Source organism: Fusarium oxysporum, chromosome V (assembly GCF_013085055.1).
Source record: "Fusarium oxysporum Fo47 chromosome V, complete sequence".
Lineage (NCBI taxonomy): Eukaryota > Fungi > Ascomycota > Sordariomycetes > Hypocreales > Nectriaceae > Fusarium > Fusarium oxysporum.
Genome location: NC_072844.1, coordinates 772,508 through 787,350, shown reverse-complemented (window position 1 = coordinate 787,350; position 14,843 = coordinate 772,508). Strand labels below are relative to the sequence as shown.

General features: G+C 47.8%; 4 protein-coding genes across 4 annotated transcripts; 1 reads left to right on the top strand and 3 right to left on the bottom strand.

The window, feature by feature from the left end:
- Positions 1–769: 769 nt before the first annotated feature.
- On the bottom strand, positions 770–5,479 carry FOBCDRAFT_134810 (uncharacterized protein; the record flags this gene model as incomplete). Its single annotated transcript, XM_054704516.2, has 3 exons — positions 770–3,232; positions 3,286–4,918; positions 5,076–5,479. The coding sequence occupies 3 exons, from the start codon at positions 5,477–5,479 to the stop codon at positions 770–772; spliced, it is 4,500 nt and encodes a 1,499-aa protein (XP_054560491.2).
- A 485-nt stretch (positions 5,480–5,964) lies between these two features.
- Positions 5,965–9,420, top strand: FOBCDRAFT_222538 (uncharacterized protein). Its single transcript, XM_031183364.3, has 2 exons — positions 5,965–7,379; positions 7,427–9,420. Exons 1-2 carry the CDS (start codon positions 6,311–6,313, stop codon positions 9,244–9,246), a joined length of 2,889 nt encoding a protein of 962 aa, XP_031039006.2. The 5' UTR covers positions 5,965–6,310; the 3' UTR covers positions 9,247–9,420.
- Positions 9,421–11,342, bottom strand: FOBCDRAFT_319126 (uncharacterized protein). The gene is made up of 4 exons (XM_031183363.3): positions 10,894–11,342; positions 10,755–10,848; positions 10,545–10,708; positions 9,421–10,493 (listed from the first exon to the last, which is right to left on the bottom strand). The coding sequence occupies exons 1-4, from the start codon at positions 10,949–10,951 to the stop codon at positions 9,538–9,540; spliced, it is 1,272 nt and encodes a 423-aa protein (XP_031039005.2). The 5' UTR covers positions 10,952–11,342; the 3' UTR covers positions 9,421–9,537.
- A 3,033-nt stretch (positions 11,343–14,375) lies between these two features.
- Positions 14,376–14,843, bottom strand: FOBCDRAFT_33322 (uncharacterized protein). The gene has a single exon (XM_031183361.3). The coding sequence runs from the start codon at positions 14,733–14,735 to the stop codon at positions 14,466–14,468; it is 270 nt and encodes an 89-aa protein (XP_031039003.2). The 5' UTR covers positions 14,736–14,843; the 3' UTR covers positions 14,376–14,465.

The window sequence follows — 14,843 nt, the reverse complement described above, 5'->3', positions numbered from 1 at the left end:
CTAAAGGTGCGTTGCCGAAAGAAATAGACGGCGAGTGAAGAATAGCGGTGCCAGTCTGGGATACTAAGAGGAGACTCTTCATTATTGGCATGGAGACTCATCGTTCTCACATGATCAAGGCAAGCATGTTAGGCGTTCTAATTCTTCTTTTTAATTAAGCTACATATAGGAATCTAGGACTATCGTGAAGTATTCATCATATGTTATTACCAGTAATGTTTCTTAATAAGTTGTCGTCGTCTTCTCCATCTGGTGTATCCAGCTTCTCAGCATATACAACGATGTCGATGCATACATAAATATTAAGTATTAGAGGTAACTGGCGTAGAAGTCCAACAATCACTCTCTGAAGCCTAATAGGCTGGGTGGTAGAAGCAGAGGCCAGTCGTGTGCTCGCTTGCATCGACAACACACTCTTTATGGTCGACCTGCTGTTGAGTGGTCATTGAAATGCTTATATAGGTCTTTCTCCCTCGTTTGCCACCTCCATGGCGAGGCAACTTGTCTCGTTACAAACTTGAGCTTGTTGAAGGAAACAGTGTTTTATAACCTACCTTTCTTTGTCCATGGTTACGTCAGTTTCCATACAGTTTGTTGGGGATCTTCAGTCTAAGCTTCTGCAATGTATGCTATTGTAGCAAATAAGCACTTTTAGGTTGATCTCAGGACTGAAACGTTCGAGGTCATAGGCTACCCGTCAAATATATTAAGAGGAGAGACATTGAGGTTCATTCCAGCACAACCAACCTTTACCCACGCATTTCCCTAACTAGGCGATATGTGTAGTCTCTTCAAGGAGAGGAAGCAGTTTTAGTAGCTCTTTGTCTTCTGAGAGTTTGAGAATAACGACCCTCTCCCAGCTACACCCAAAAGCAATAGTGAGTTCGCAAGCCGTTCCTGCGACAGCAGTCTCAACCCCTGACAAATCGACTGGAAGTTTAATCAAATTATGCCCGTTCCACTGGATCCACCTGTCTTTGAGTCCGAATTTCGGCGCGAGATGCTGTTGGGGGACTGTACTTGAGCTAAGAACGATATCTCCGTAGTTGGTGCGTATTCCAGAGTTGTCTGGCAGAAAGCTGTGCATCTCCCGGTCTTGTTCAGCAAATTCAATGTCCGCGACCACCTCCCCCGTTATGTAATCCCGGATTCGCGTTGTTTGACCTGATCCACCAGCTAAAAGGGTTCCTGTTGAAGAGAATGACAAATTGGCACCAAATTTAGACTTCCATCGATTAATGCATCTCATTGACTCCAGATTCCAGACCTCAACCTGGAATCTAAACCCCAGGGCAAGGACGGAAGAATCTCCTGAAATTGCCATCGATAGTGCTTCTGATTGTGTTGGGTCCATGTGTATTCCATGCAATAGTTTACCTGCGGCACAATGAAATCCCCATTTCCCCGACAAATGCCCAAGGAAGAGCACGCTTCCACACTGGGAAAACATAAAGAAGTCGCCCCAAGCTTTGTCCCGGGTGTATTCGAGACTGAAGCTCCCGCTGGCATGCTTCCAGACATCGATTCTGTAACCAGACTCCGGACCCTCATGACTTACTGCTATGCGTTGTGAGTTTGGAGAAAACTGCACTTGAATATTTTGGGAGGATCCGCTGAACTGCCATTCACAGCGGCCATTGCGTGCGTTCCATACTGCTGCAGCATTCGAAGTGTTTGCTGTTGCTATGAATGAAGAATTGGGGGAGAATGACAGCGAAAATATATTGGAGAGTGCGAGCCCAGTGGTGAGCTCTTGGAGCATCTCGCCCGTTACAGCATCCCACGTTCTCAGTTCGTTGCCACCATAACATGCTGCTACTATTGATGCATCAGGCGATAGAACCAGGGATTCCATTTCCCTGGCGTCTTCTAGAGACTCTCCAAGGAAGCTCGGCCAGTCCCATAGTTTTATCTCACCACCAAATAGCCCTGAAACGAAACTCTTCCCGTCGGAAGAAAACAACAAATATTGAATATTGTCCATGTGACATCTGGTCGCTGCCATGCGAGACCCTTTGTTCAAGTTCCAGGCCTCGATGTGGTCGCGAAATCCCACTTCTATCTCATTTGCTATCAGGAGAAATTCCTTGTCACTGGAGAACGCAATAACGGGTAGGTGAGTCGAGCAGTTGACAGCAAGTTTTGCTGAGCAGTCCCCGCTTTGCATATCCCAGACCAGTATCTTTCTATCGCGGTAGGCTATCGCTAGAAGTCCCGAGTCTTGTGAGAACAATAAGTGCCCCGTGAGAGAACCTGAAGGCACCAAATCCTCGGTATAAGAAAAATCATATCTGGCCAATTTCCATAGACACACCCGAGTCCGGAGATCCCAGATCATAATTACTGAGCCATGAGCTGAGGGAGCGGCCAATAGTTTCCCATTGGGTGAGAAACGAATGGGATCACTTACATCACTGCAAGATATTTCTATATCAAAAGATAGGTTTTCTTCGCCACTTTCAAGAAACAGAATGTGCGCATGAGTCTCTCCTTCTGAAAGTAGCAAAACTGGTTTGTAGTTCATCGAAAAGGTTAGTTGACCCTCGTCAATCCATGAAAGGTCTTTGTCCATTTTGATAGGGTATCTGATCGTTTGAGCCCAGTTCTCGGGATATTTGAGCTCTCTCACACACTTTCTCGTTTCCACATCCCAGACTTTCACCTCTCCATCGATCGAGCACGTCCACAGGAGCGCAGAATCTTTCGAGAAGGCCAAGGCACCCAAAGCTTTGTCCTGTGCCAACTCAGAAAGATGTCCCACCGACTCCAGGGACAGGAGACGTATTCGATATTTCGCATTTGTTGTAGTCGCTGCTAGATATCTTCCATTCGGAGAAACGGCCATCAGGGGGTCTTCGTCTGTTTTGAGATCCTCGATGCATTCGCCTGTATCACAGCTCCAAATCCTCAAGCTTTCCCCAAACGTGGAACACAAAAGTTTAGAGTCTGGAGAAAACATGGTAGAATGGCTGAGTTTGACGTGCTCATTCTGGTGGCTATAGTTGTGGAATGAACGTAGACGCGGATCCCAGTCGGATCTTCTGCCTGTCACAATTTCCATCCATCCGGGGGTATCTGCGCTAAATGTCTTTTGGACAACACTGTTCGTGGGTGCAAATGCTAAGACCGAGGAATATATTTGCAGGGGTGTCAAGTTGATGGTCTCCATATCCGTGTCAACGAATCTAATCGCATCGTCAAGGAAGGCGATCAACTGCTTGTCACTTTCGGACTGATACATCAAGTTAGAATCTTGAAAACTTTTTAATCGATTTAACTCCTTACCTTGATATCCAGGATAGATTTCAGATTTTTAATGAGCCCAGTTATTTGATATGCCCTCCCAAGCAGGTTCAAAGCCTCAATCCAGTGCAATAGATGCTCTTCCAGAAATTCGAATATTCGTTTGACATCACCATGGCCAACTCCTGCCACCATTTGGTGGTGTATCCAGTATATGCATGCATATTGAACCTCAAGAGGTATACATGCGTCGATGAACTCGGCTTTCAAGGTTGTACGGGGCGTTCCAGGAAGCCCCAAATGACAAATATCGGCTTTAAGACTTCCCATTACCCGGAAGCAGTCCCTTAGTATTGCTTGTGCCGAGATAATCCCATCGATCCAGAACGGGTTCCCTTTGGCGTCTAAGTCCATTAGATAGTCACGAAAGGACGCATGAAGCATCCGAATAGGTGCTTCTGAAGAAGAAGGGACGCTAAGTACCGAATGGAGAAAATCCAGTCTAGTGTCAATGGTTTTCTGGTCGATTTTCACAAGCCTCGAAAGTGCGGATGATGATAGTGGGCTAGCGAGGTTAATGATTGTACCGACTATTCGTTTGACCTCGTGAATGATCGCTTCCTTCTTGCGCTTGGAACAATTTGAACCAAGCAGCTGACTTAGAACTGATCCGTAAGTACGGTCCATTTGAGATGAGGTGCTATCAGCTGACGAATTCAGGAGCCTATGCAGCTGCTCCTCGGGGCTACCGTGCCTTCGATCGGCTATGAAGCGGCATTCGGTCGCAGCCACAATGAAAAGGGGTGCTGCCCTTCTTGTGAGTAGCCGAATGCATTCGTTTCCAGGCCAGTCGGTTGCCAATCTTCGTATCTCAGCAACTGAATGGTTCCATCGTTTTTTAATCTGCTCTGTTTCGTGCTCCAAGAATATTGTTATATCGTGTTCTATCACTTGAGCAGGTATTTCGTGAAGGATAAGATCTTGATAAGTCCCCTGTACATCATTGAAACCCAAACGGATGGGGAGGTCTGGGCGGCTCGTCACAAATATCCGTGGCCTTGGTCTTTGGATCTTTCGTGTGCCAGACAATAGGTTGATAATGAGATAAATATCAGCATCCGACTCGCATTCATCCAGTGCATCCACGATGATAGCGATTGGGGTGTCTTTGTGGAAATCGTTTGGACATCGAGAAAGAGGTTCCATAATGAGTCTTTCAAATTGAACTCTGACGGCTTTGCTAGTAATAGATGGCTCGTGGAGGACTGCCTCGTGGATATAAGGCTCGAGGACTGGTTGATTCGCCACAAGCTGACGCGCGATTGTCGGGACGAATCTGGAGATGCTCCCTCTGTTAGTCTCTCCACGCTTGAAGAAGAACGAGGCGCCGAGTCTCTTGGTCTCGAATAGAGAGCGAGCAATCGTGCGTGAAATGGTGGACTTTCCAGTTCCCGCCATTCCATTCAGCCAGAACACCGTTTTCGCCTGATCGGCTGTATCTTCGACCCAGTCATTAATATCTTGTAGAATATCTATCCGAGTGTTCTTCAGACAAGTTGCGTTATGTTCCTCAGCATGTGAGTCCCAGGCCGCATCACTAACGTATGGCAACTGGTCTATTGCTGCCCTTCGCTGACCAGCTTCCGTCCTATCGTCGATGTCAAGAATAACTCTTCTGCATAATAATCAGCATTTAGTATTAACTTTCCTTACTGGGTTCTCAGTGGTGCATGGTCCGGAAACATCGCGCTCATATCTTTCTATTTGTATTTGGCCCATTGTTTTGATATCTATTTAATGCAGGGTATAAGCGAAAGGCTGTATGTACTTACGTCGTATCAATCTGAAGGACTTCTAATAGGGTCCTTATTGCATTCTCGATGTTTCTAATAGCACTCTCGACCTTTTCCTTGCGTAGCGGCCACCTAAGACTTGAGCAGCTGGCTTTATCCGAGAGTAGAGTTTCGAGCTCGCGTAACTGAACTTCACTGCTTCCCATAGCCTGGGCAAGCTTCTGAGATGCTTTCAGTTTATTGCCTCTTTTGCTAGAGAGAAGGTCGTGGGTTTTTCCGGACTCATAATGCAAGGTGATAGCTGCCTGCAGGAGCCGGGCGCGGCCGTCGCTGGAGTCTTTCACGTCTTGAGCGTACTTGGAGCACCACGAGATGACTTTGAGAGACAGGTCAACCACGGCAATAACGTTTGCAACGATACTCAGGCCTTCCATTCCAGACATGGCGTCTATTGTAATGTTGTAATGCGGGGAATAGCGATCAGGCTATGGATGAGGAACCAGAGGGCTGTTTCAACCTGATTGGGATCCTCAGCCCCCGGCGTCTCTCACATGGTGTGTTGGATACCATTGGTAGAGCCCTGTTGTACATAGACGTCAGAGTTGATGGGAAATACGCTGCAGCACTATAATGATGAATGCTTGTACAGGTGATAGATGAAGTTCTAGGAGAGTGCAAAAGATGATTTTTCGGTTTGAATGGCAAACAAGGAAATAAGCCAGGCAAGTGCCACTTTGAGATGTTTTTTTAGGTAGGTGCCGCTGAACTACCAAGGAAAGCATCTCTCATGTCTGCTTCCTCAACAGGCTACCTTACCTACCTAAGGTACCTTATTCGGAATAAGGTACGCATCAAAGCCTTGCTGTCAGCTGCAGATAAATACAGCGGAACAGCGCCGCTTCGAAACACCAAACATCGGAGAAGACAACGGCAACTAAAAATGTCCTCGACCCAAATCTGCCTCGAACTATTCCCTAAAAAGCAAGATGCATCTCATAGCGCGCCACGAAGTAGACGACGAAGCGTTGTGAATGGTTGCAGATTTGCGGCTGAGGTTACAACCAGGGCCCTTGCACATACCAGATAGAGGGGTAGAAAGAAAAGACGAGCCACCACCAAATACAAAATATTCTTTCCGGTCTCGATTGTTAAAGTCCTGTGATGGGCAGAGGAGTAAAAGTAATAAATAGAATGCATTGCCAAGCGGGGTTCCCGTTCGTTTCCCGTCTTGTCGTTTCTTGTCCTTGTCCTTGTGTTTTCTGGTGTAAGTCGAGATGGCGTCTCCACAGCCTCAGAGTAATGTTGTACAAACGACGCCTCAGCCTTTGATGCATCAGAGGTCTGTGGCTAGGAAACCTGTTGGGAAGCCTGCTGGAGGACAAGCGCAGAGCATTTCGCTGCCGCATAGACCTGCTCCTCAGCAGCAGTATCCGCAAGCTGGGTATCCTCCTCACAACCAGCAGCAGCAGCAGCAACATGTCCAACAACAGAGACCTCAATCATATCATCCTGGGCAACAGGTTCAACCTGTTTATCACCAACAAAGTCCACAGCAGATTCACCAAGCTCAGCCGATCGCACACCCAGGCCAACCAATTCAGCACCAGCAAGCGCAACCTGCTCAGTATCCTCCCCAGCAGCAACAACAGCAAAGCCAACCTCATCCTCAACCTCCTTATCTCCACCAACAACCAATTCAGTATCAGCAAAACCATCAACAAGCCCCGCAACAACAATATCAGCAACAGCAACAGCTTCCACAGCAGCATGTCCAAGCGCAACACCCTCAGCAACAACCCTTCAGTCCGACAAACCCATCACCAAACCCCGCTCCTCAAACGACTCTGCCAAACACTCACCCAGCACAGCCACAACAATCTCCGGCAAGCCCAACTCCGCAAATCCATCGTGTTGACACTGCCAACAGCAACATCGGTTCATTTGTGGCCGATCACGGCAGACCAGGAAGCATCAGCGGTAGCAGCGCCGGTATCGCAACGCCCGCCACTACAGTCGCTACACCAAGCGTTGCGGGCACACCACGATGGGAGCCAAATGTTGTTTCTGCCGCAGTTCAGCAGCCACCTGTGAGCCAGCAAACCCCGGCAGTTCAACATGTTCCGGCCCAGCAAAGTCCAGCGATTCACCATGCTCCAGGCGCACAGCAACCTCAACCGGCTCAATATGCCCCGACAGCTCAACAAATCCCAGCGGTTCAGCAGAATCATCCACCTCAGCATACTCCAGCGATCCAGCCGACTCCAGCTGTTCAAGCTACTCCTGCGGCAGACTTGAGACGCACATCTACTGGGCAACCTCAGCTGTGTAACCATTGTCGAAAGGGTGAGAGTGTCGTTTGAGTGAACCGTTATTGCCGCTAACACTCCCAGGGATACCTCTCAACGTGTCGGTCTACACCTGTCTCATCTGCAGCACAGCGCATATCACGACGAACTTCTGTGTGTGGTGCTTCACCTCCAATGCAGTCAACACTTCTCACAGCCACGATAAATCCTACTATGCCACTGAATCCGACCCGCGAGTTCAATCTTCCGTTCAAGATGCGACAACCCAAATGTGGACTATTCGAAAGAACGTCTCTGGCCGACTCTGGTACACTCATAATTCGACCGGCTTGAAGACACACCTGAAACCCACGGCAGCGGCCTTGTTTGGATTCTCTGGGTTGCCACCTGGCTGGGATGAGCGCAAGACACCTGATGGTCGAACATTTTACTTCAACAAGAGACTGGGGACCAGTTCATGGGTGAAGCCTGCCAACTCTCTGCCTGACGGTTGGAGAGAATTGAGAACGCCAGACATGACGCCGTTCTATATCAACGAACAACTTGGATTATCGACGTGGGATCGGCCGGGACAACAGCCACGACAGACGAAGCAAGGAAATAAGGTCATTGTGAGAAAAGCACGACCTGGTCAACCAAATCAGCCGCAAAACGTCGGCGATAGCATCCTTTCAGCGACGGTCAATGCGGCAAGGCTCACTGGTCAAGGCGTTGAGATGGCAAGTCGACAGGTCGGAAAGCTTGGCAAGAAGAAGAATTGGAGAAAGATGGGTCGGATGTTGAACACAGTCAACAGCTTCGGTGGTATCGGCTCCGGAAGCGATGGCGAGTACGACGACAGTTACAACGATGATGGGGACTTCGGATTTGGAGGTGACGACTCGAGCGGATTCCAAGACCAGCAACAAGGACAGTTCCAGCAAAGCTTCGACTATCAGCAATCGTCTTTCTCACAGCCTCAGCAGTCATTCTCCTTTGAGGATAATCAGCAGTCGATGTTCCAGCAACCAGCTTTCGAGCAGCAGTCAACATTTGAGTACTCGGTACAGACTGAACAGCCAGCTTTCGAACAACCTGCGTTTGATCAACAGCCTGCTTTTGGCCAGCAGCCTGAGCAGTTCAGTGTTACGACTGAGGTTTCTTACACTATTAATGAGGGTCAACCAGCCTTCGAGCAGGAGGTTCAGTACACTCAAACATACGAGCAGCAACCCGGTTTTGAAGTCCAGCAGCAGACTACGTTCGAAGCTACTTCAACCCAAGAGCCAATTTTGGCTCAGCAGACAACATCTTATGAGACAGTCATTACATCTGAGCAGGTCGGCGTTGAGCCTCCCATTCAGCTGACTGAACAGCCGGTATATCAGGTTACTTCGCAAGAGACCTATCCTACCCAGCCGTATGTCTACGATCCAACTCAAATGCCTCAGCAGCAGGTTACCATCTCATACTCAGTACCCGACTATGCCGCCGAACCAGCACCTCGGTACACAACTCAGACCCAAGCGCAGCAACCCATGTATCCGGTATTCCTTCAGAACAACCAGCCCGAGATCATTACGAGCGACATTCCTCTAGTTGAAGTCCCGAGTACACCAGAGAACACTACACTCATTCTCAACAGCGGATACGGTAGTAACGACATCTTGGCTGGTACTAGTCTAGTGACTGAGAATAACACGGCTCCTGTTCCTCAGGTATCAACGCCAGCGCCACAGGATAGTATTGTGGTGGAGGTGACGGTTCAATCGACCCCAACGCCTGGACTGGAGACGAGTGCATCGCCAGCACCACTCGTTGTGCAGGAATATGATGCTTCAGCAAAGCCAGCTTCTATTGTGACGGTTGATCCCGTGCAGCCAGTTGACTATGATGTTGGTGCCAGGTGCAACGCACTCATTTGATGTATGGAGAACATTTGTGACTGATGACTATTATGATGCAATTCAAAACTATGGTTAGGATGTTTTGGTCGATTTCAACGATGGGATTGATAGCAATGTACACAAAGGAATGAGGAACGAGACACGAGTACAATGGATATTAGCACGCAATATAATTTGACTTCCAACTTAACAGCAATACACGCTAGAATGTCGCTTATGTGCATCTCAAAATGTCAAGCTATCCAAGTCGTAACCCCAATATCCAACAATAACACCATCCGACCCATCCCTATTCGATAACTTTCCAGCTCAAGATATCCGGTATTCTTCGTCAGTCCCACCCCGTTTCACAAACCCAATCAAGTCCCCAAACTGCTTCACAGGCTTCTCCTCCTCCCCGATCTTAACCGGTCTATAAAACCACTGCCACGACAACCACAACCCCCAGGTGAACAACGTAGCGGGAACCGCAAACACCCAGTACACCCAGAACTTCTCATTAACGCTCCATACCCCAGTATTGTCATCGACTTTGAAGAACGACATGCTGAACAGCGCTGATATAAACGTAGCAGGTAAGAATGTGAGTGTCACGAAAGCTACGGTCTTCATAGCTGCGCTGTCGGATTGGGTTGCCTGGCCAATCTTAACAGAGATACGAGAATCGTATTGGGCAACTGAGTTGAACGCGAGTTGGATCTCGTTGAGGAGTCGTTCTTTGTTCGCGGAGGCTCTGCAGCGTAGACTTTGCAGAATGTGGATATACCACAGTAGTCGTTCACCTACATGTTGAAACTTTGCTTTTGCAGGTCCACTCCCCCCAGCTGCTTCCGCTTCAAAAGCGCTATGCTGCTGTATGATCGCCGTGATAGTCTTCTCCGCAACCTCAAGCGTCTCCGAGACGTGAATAGCATGTCTGGCAGTATTGTGCAAATCTCGATATTCAGGCTTAGGCTTTTGTGTAAGATCTGTTTTCTCAATCCCGCGAACGTGGTCGCGAACTGCCCAGACGGATTTGTCCTGAAGAAGAGAGAGATCTTCGAATAGACGGGGGTAGAACCAGAAGGGGTCGCTGAGCGTGTCGTTATGAGAGTTTATGAGCAGCGGATCGGGGAATCTATCTCGCAGGCGCAGTTGTTTGGGTGCTTCAAAGACAAGCAGGATTGTTTGTTGGGGATCTTTTATCCAGCGTGTTAGGATGTTGAATTTATGCCATTGATGGTTAGTTTGGTTCAATTGCTTGACGAGAAACCGTGACCACGTATCTATCATTGTTAGCGAGGTTCCTCGATGAAGTTGGAGGGAGGAAGACTGACTTAATGCTGTGATCATCCCGTTGTTATCGCGAAATGTCTCGCTTCCAAAATAGCCGTTTGATCGACGGCTGTAGCTTGACCACCAGAGCTCAGGCATACAGAAGACATCGGTGAAGCGTTTCTTACACAAAGAACAATCGCGTACTTTATCTGCATCCGCGAATCTGCCATAGTCAGAATTATACTCAACCTCAACGAGAAAACACATACACGACTATAACATGCGACTCAGTCCACAGCGCAGGTATCTCCCCCTCATAAAAGTCCCCCGGTCGGACATCCTCACGAAGCCACTTCTCATTCCCTACTCTCATCAGCATGACTCTCACACTCAGATTCAATTACTTACCCTTATCCCATATCAAAACCCGAAAGTCAACGCAATTCTCATGAATTCTAGCCGGCATTTTTTACGTGGTGTTACAATTGAAGAAGTGGAAGAATTAACCGCTGTGAGAAGCTGAGGTTCCATTTTCATACTGCGGCTGAACCAGGGTTGGGCGGCAAAAGAGGCGGAGTGTGTGCATAACCCGCATGATTCTATTGAAGCTTGCGAGTGTTGGTAGCACAGAGCTGAGCCTCATTTGTGAGAAGTGACCAATTGTGTTTTTGGGCGTTTGGCAAATGCGCCCGGCTGTAGTGGTGGTCTCTGGAGTGCATGAGCTTTTAGGCAGCGTTTGTCGCTGTGCGATTTGGCGCAGAGAGAAGATGTCGCATGCCGTTTGATCACGGAGGGAGGGTACATACATCAAGATGAATGTATCGCGGTGTTGGTGTTGGTGTTGGTGTTGGTGTTGGAGGCCTGTTGATGTTGGCGCCTGCTCACGATGGTACCCTGGAGCGCTTCGGATCAGATCATGCCAGCACCCTTTGCAGGCTCTACACCTGCAGGTCTCAAGGCATCAATGGAAAGAGAAGAGAATTGACCAGACGGCCATGTAATGAACCAAAGCTTATGCCTAATTAATACAGCATGTTGAGGTTTGGAATAAATCAAGCAAGCTTCCATAAATCCTGTGAACTTCAACACCATACCATTGCCTTGCATACGCACCATCAATTCCGTAGATCTAATTTAAAACATTAGCCACCCAAAATATCTCAAGAAAGGCCCCTATCATATGAAGTAGCTTGCCTTCTCTCTCACTTTGGCATCGTCCCCGAAATGGTTTCCATATCTTGACGACCTCGCAGTAGAATGCCAGGTAGCACTTGTAGCAAGCCTCTAGACACCTACGTGGTCTTTATGTCTCTTTATATTCGCACTGAAGTAGAATCTATAATATCTCACAGTAACTTCTTCTCAAAAGGATCTGGTAACAGAAACTAACGGAGTGAGTTACGCAGTAGCCGAGAAGAAACGGAGGAGAAAGATATGGCTACAAGCGAAGCGGAGGTAGGTCAGCCCGTCTCAGAGACGTGAAACTTCCTTATGGCATTCAATAGAAGATCCTCATTCGGGAGCCTTTTACTGTGAGGTTATTAGGCGATGAATATCTTCTACGGTTGCCTTGAACTCCGTTTCTCACACGACTGTTGTCCCGCGACACTATGCAAACCGTCGCTTGAGAGGAAGGACAGCAAGGGAAAGTGAGGAACTGTAGGAGCTTATTCTTATTGAATCACATATAGATCGATCGTTCCTTGTATACCAGGCTGGATATTTAGACATTGACACCAACATCTGTCGCGACAATCTCAACAGTCAACCACCTATCTATTTTAGATCGCCGTGGAAAACTACATGTACTTAGCTTGAGGAATAATCACTGACTATCTCTTTTGAGCACATGAAACCCTAGATACCTCCTATAGCTCTCATTTCAAAGAGCCCCAAGCTCGAACACTATCGGCCGTGTGGTACTGATTCAAGGTCTATAGCGACGCCCTCGGGAGGCTCTCCAAACACTCCGACTCCTACCGCCCGTATATAGTCAATTTTACTCGCATTCAAGTGAATCGCAGACTGAGAGGCAGAAAGATACGATAGTTGATCAAAGCTATGTTCTTCAAGCTTTCCAGCCTGCACAACATAGCCAAGACTGCTGTCTGCCACATTAACACATAGAGTCAACGTCGCAGATGCTCGGCGCTACCATCCCTTCAAAGCAGCAAAGCCTCTGCCTTCAATCTTTCATCTCAGCACTATGGGAAGGACGACCATTGCCGTGAAACACGGCTAAAGGATCGACACGATGCAGCCCTCTCTAGCAACAGCGGATCATCGCGCAGCCCATTCCACCAAGCAGATTTAGGTCAGCTTTACCGAGTGCTCGGGTCTGACATGCCCAGTCCTTCACCTAATTTAGTGGTCTGGTAGGTCTAGATCCTGTGCTGTGAGGGATCAGCATTAGGTCGATGAGGTCTAGAACTAGCGGACGCTGATGAGGAGAAGACCATGGGGCATGTCGATCAACAACAAGAACACAACGGCTACGAACGAACTTTCAAGTACGAATAACTTCACTTGTTATGATGTTAAGGTAGAAATGTCTGTTCTGTAGTAACATCGGTCGATCGATGCTCTCACAGTTCTTCAGTGGCAACGACACAAAGTTCCAGCATCATATCGCCAGTCTGACCCAGTGTGGGGAGCTACATAATGTACAGACCGTAGATTGAAGAGAATTGCGACCAGATTAAATCCCATGTTCAAAATGTGCCATTCAGCACCTCAAAATGGCATCATCGAAACCACATCCCCAACTGTCGTGATCATGCAAAACAAACAGCCACGCTCGCCACAACAAAATCCCCAACTGCCAAGTCGATCCCATTTATCTCTCCAAACGACTCATAACCCACGGAGCCCATCCGTCAAAGATAAGAATAAACCGGGAGAGCAACCATGCCTCGTCATACAACAGAAAGTGGCAAACCTATCAAAAAGCCCATCTTTTCCCACATCGACTTTTTTGATATTTCCCCTCGTTGGGGAAATCTCATACTGTAGAACCACTCACAACCTCGGTGTACAACATACTTTGTAGCTAGGAGAAGATCGACTGCACAAGATCAATAACGACGTCATTTAACGAGCATGGGATTTTTTAAAAAAAAAACCTGAATCGTAATGAAACGTCGACTTTGCCTTGATGCACAAAAGTGAATCGGGGTTTGATGGGATTTGCACGTGGCATGACTGTGTGCGTGACCTCATGTGGAGATCATCTGCCATAGAGGGCATGAGGCGAACGCCCTTTTAGCTGTGTAGACGTGAAGCACTGTAACGTTGTAAAACATGACGCGAGTCAAATGCCACATATTGTTAGTTACGCGATAAGTGCGCTGAGCGCGGTATTCGTTAGCTGACGATCACATCACATCACATTCACTTTGCAATCAAGAGACACAATGTAGGTATTGTTAAGTTATGGTATTTCTGCCATTCAGTGTAGGTGCTACCTCTTATTGGTTTCACCACCAGTCCCACGTCAAATCAACTCTCCTTTATTTCACAAGGAGATTGCCCGTAAAAGCAGTCCCGCTCTAAACCACAAATCTTGGCTACCAGCCAAGTGATCCAACATGGGGGGTATCCCAAATGCAGAAGAGAGGTACTAGGAAAAAACAAAAACGCCTGAATCAAAATGTCCCTGGGAGTTGGGTTGGTCCCCCCTAAAAAGTCTAAATGCGCTTCCCGGTCGTGATGCTGAATGCTATGCCAAAGAATATGTCGGTTGGGAGAGCGAAAAGAGGTGGTACAGGTTTGGTAATATGAGTGTCTATAGTTTCGTTTCATGTGGACATGTCGAGTGATTTAGTTCGTTGTGATGGCGAAATGTATTTGAGGAGTAATGGCGATGAGAGCAAGGTTTGTCGCGGCGGTGAGTAAAGTTCAGGTGTCGGTTGTCTAAAGGGGTATCATAGTGTCGAGAACCGCATTCGCTTCCTTGCTTCTAGAGGAGAAAAGAAATATATTTATTTCTTGTGCGACTTGCCGGAGCGCGAGTAGTTTCTTCGCACACGCTCACGACCGCGTCGCTCCTCCTCATCGCTGCCACTGCTGTGACGACGACGATCCTCCTCGTACCAGGTACTCAAAGCCTTTCCGCCAAAAGTGAGATCCTCATCCTCGATGATTGTGGGTTGCACCCAGGCGTAAGCTGAAGGGTCGACTTCGCGAGCTGTGGGGTCGAGGGCCTGAAGATTGGGGACGTAGTAGTAGTAGGTTTCGGTTGTGTGAGCCATGGTGACAAGATTTGATGTGATTTGGTTTGCCGGAAGAATTTGTTGTTAATTCACTTGGGTGGATTGTGAAGAGTTATATGTTATTGTTGTGTTGTTGTGTTTTGTTAA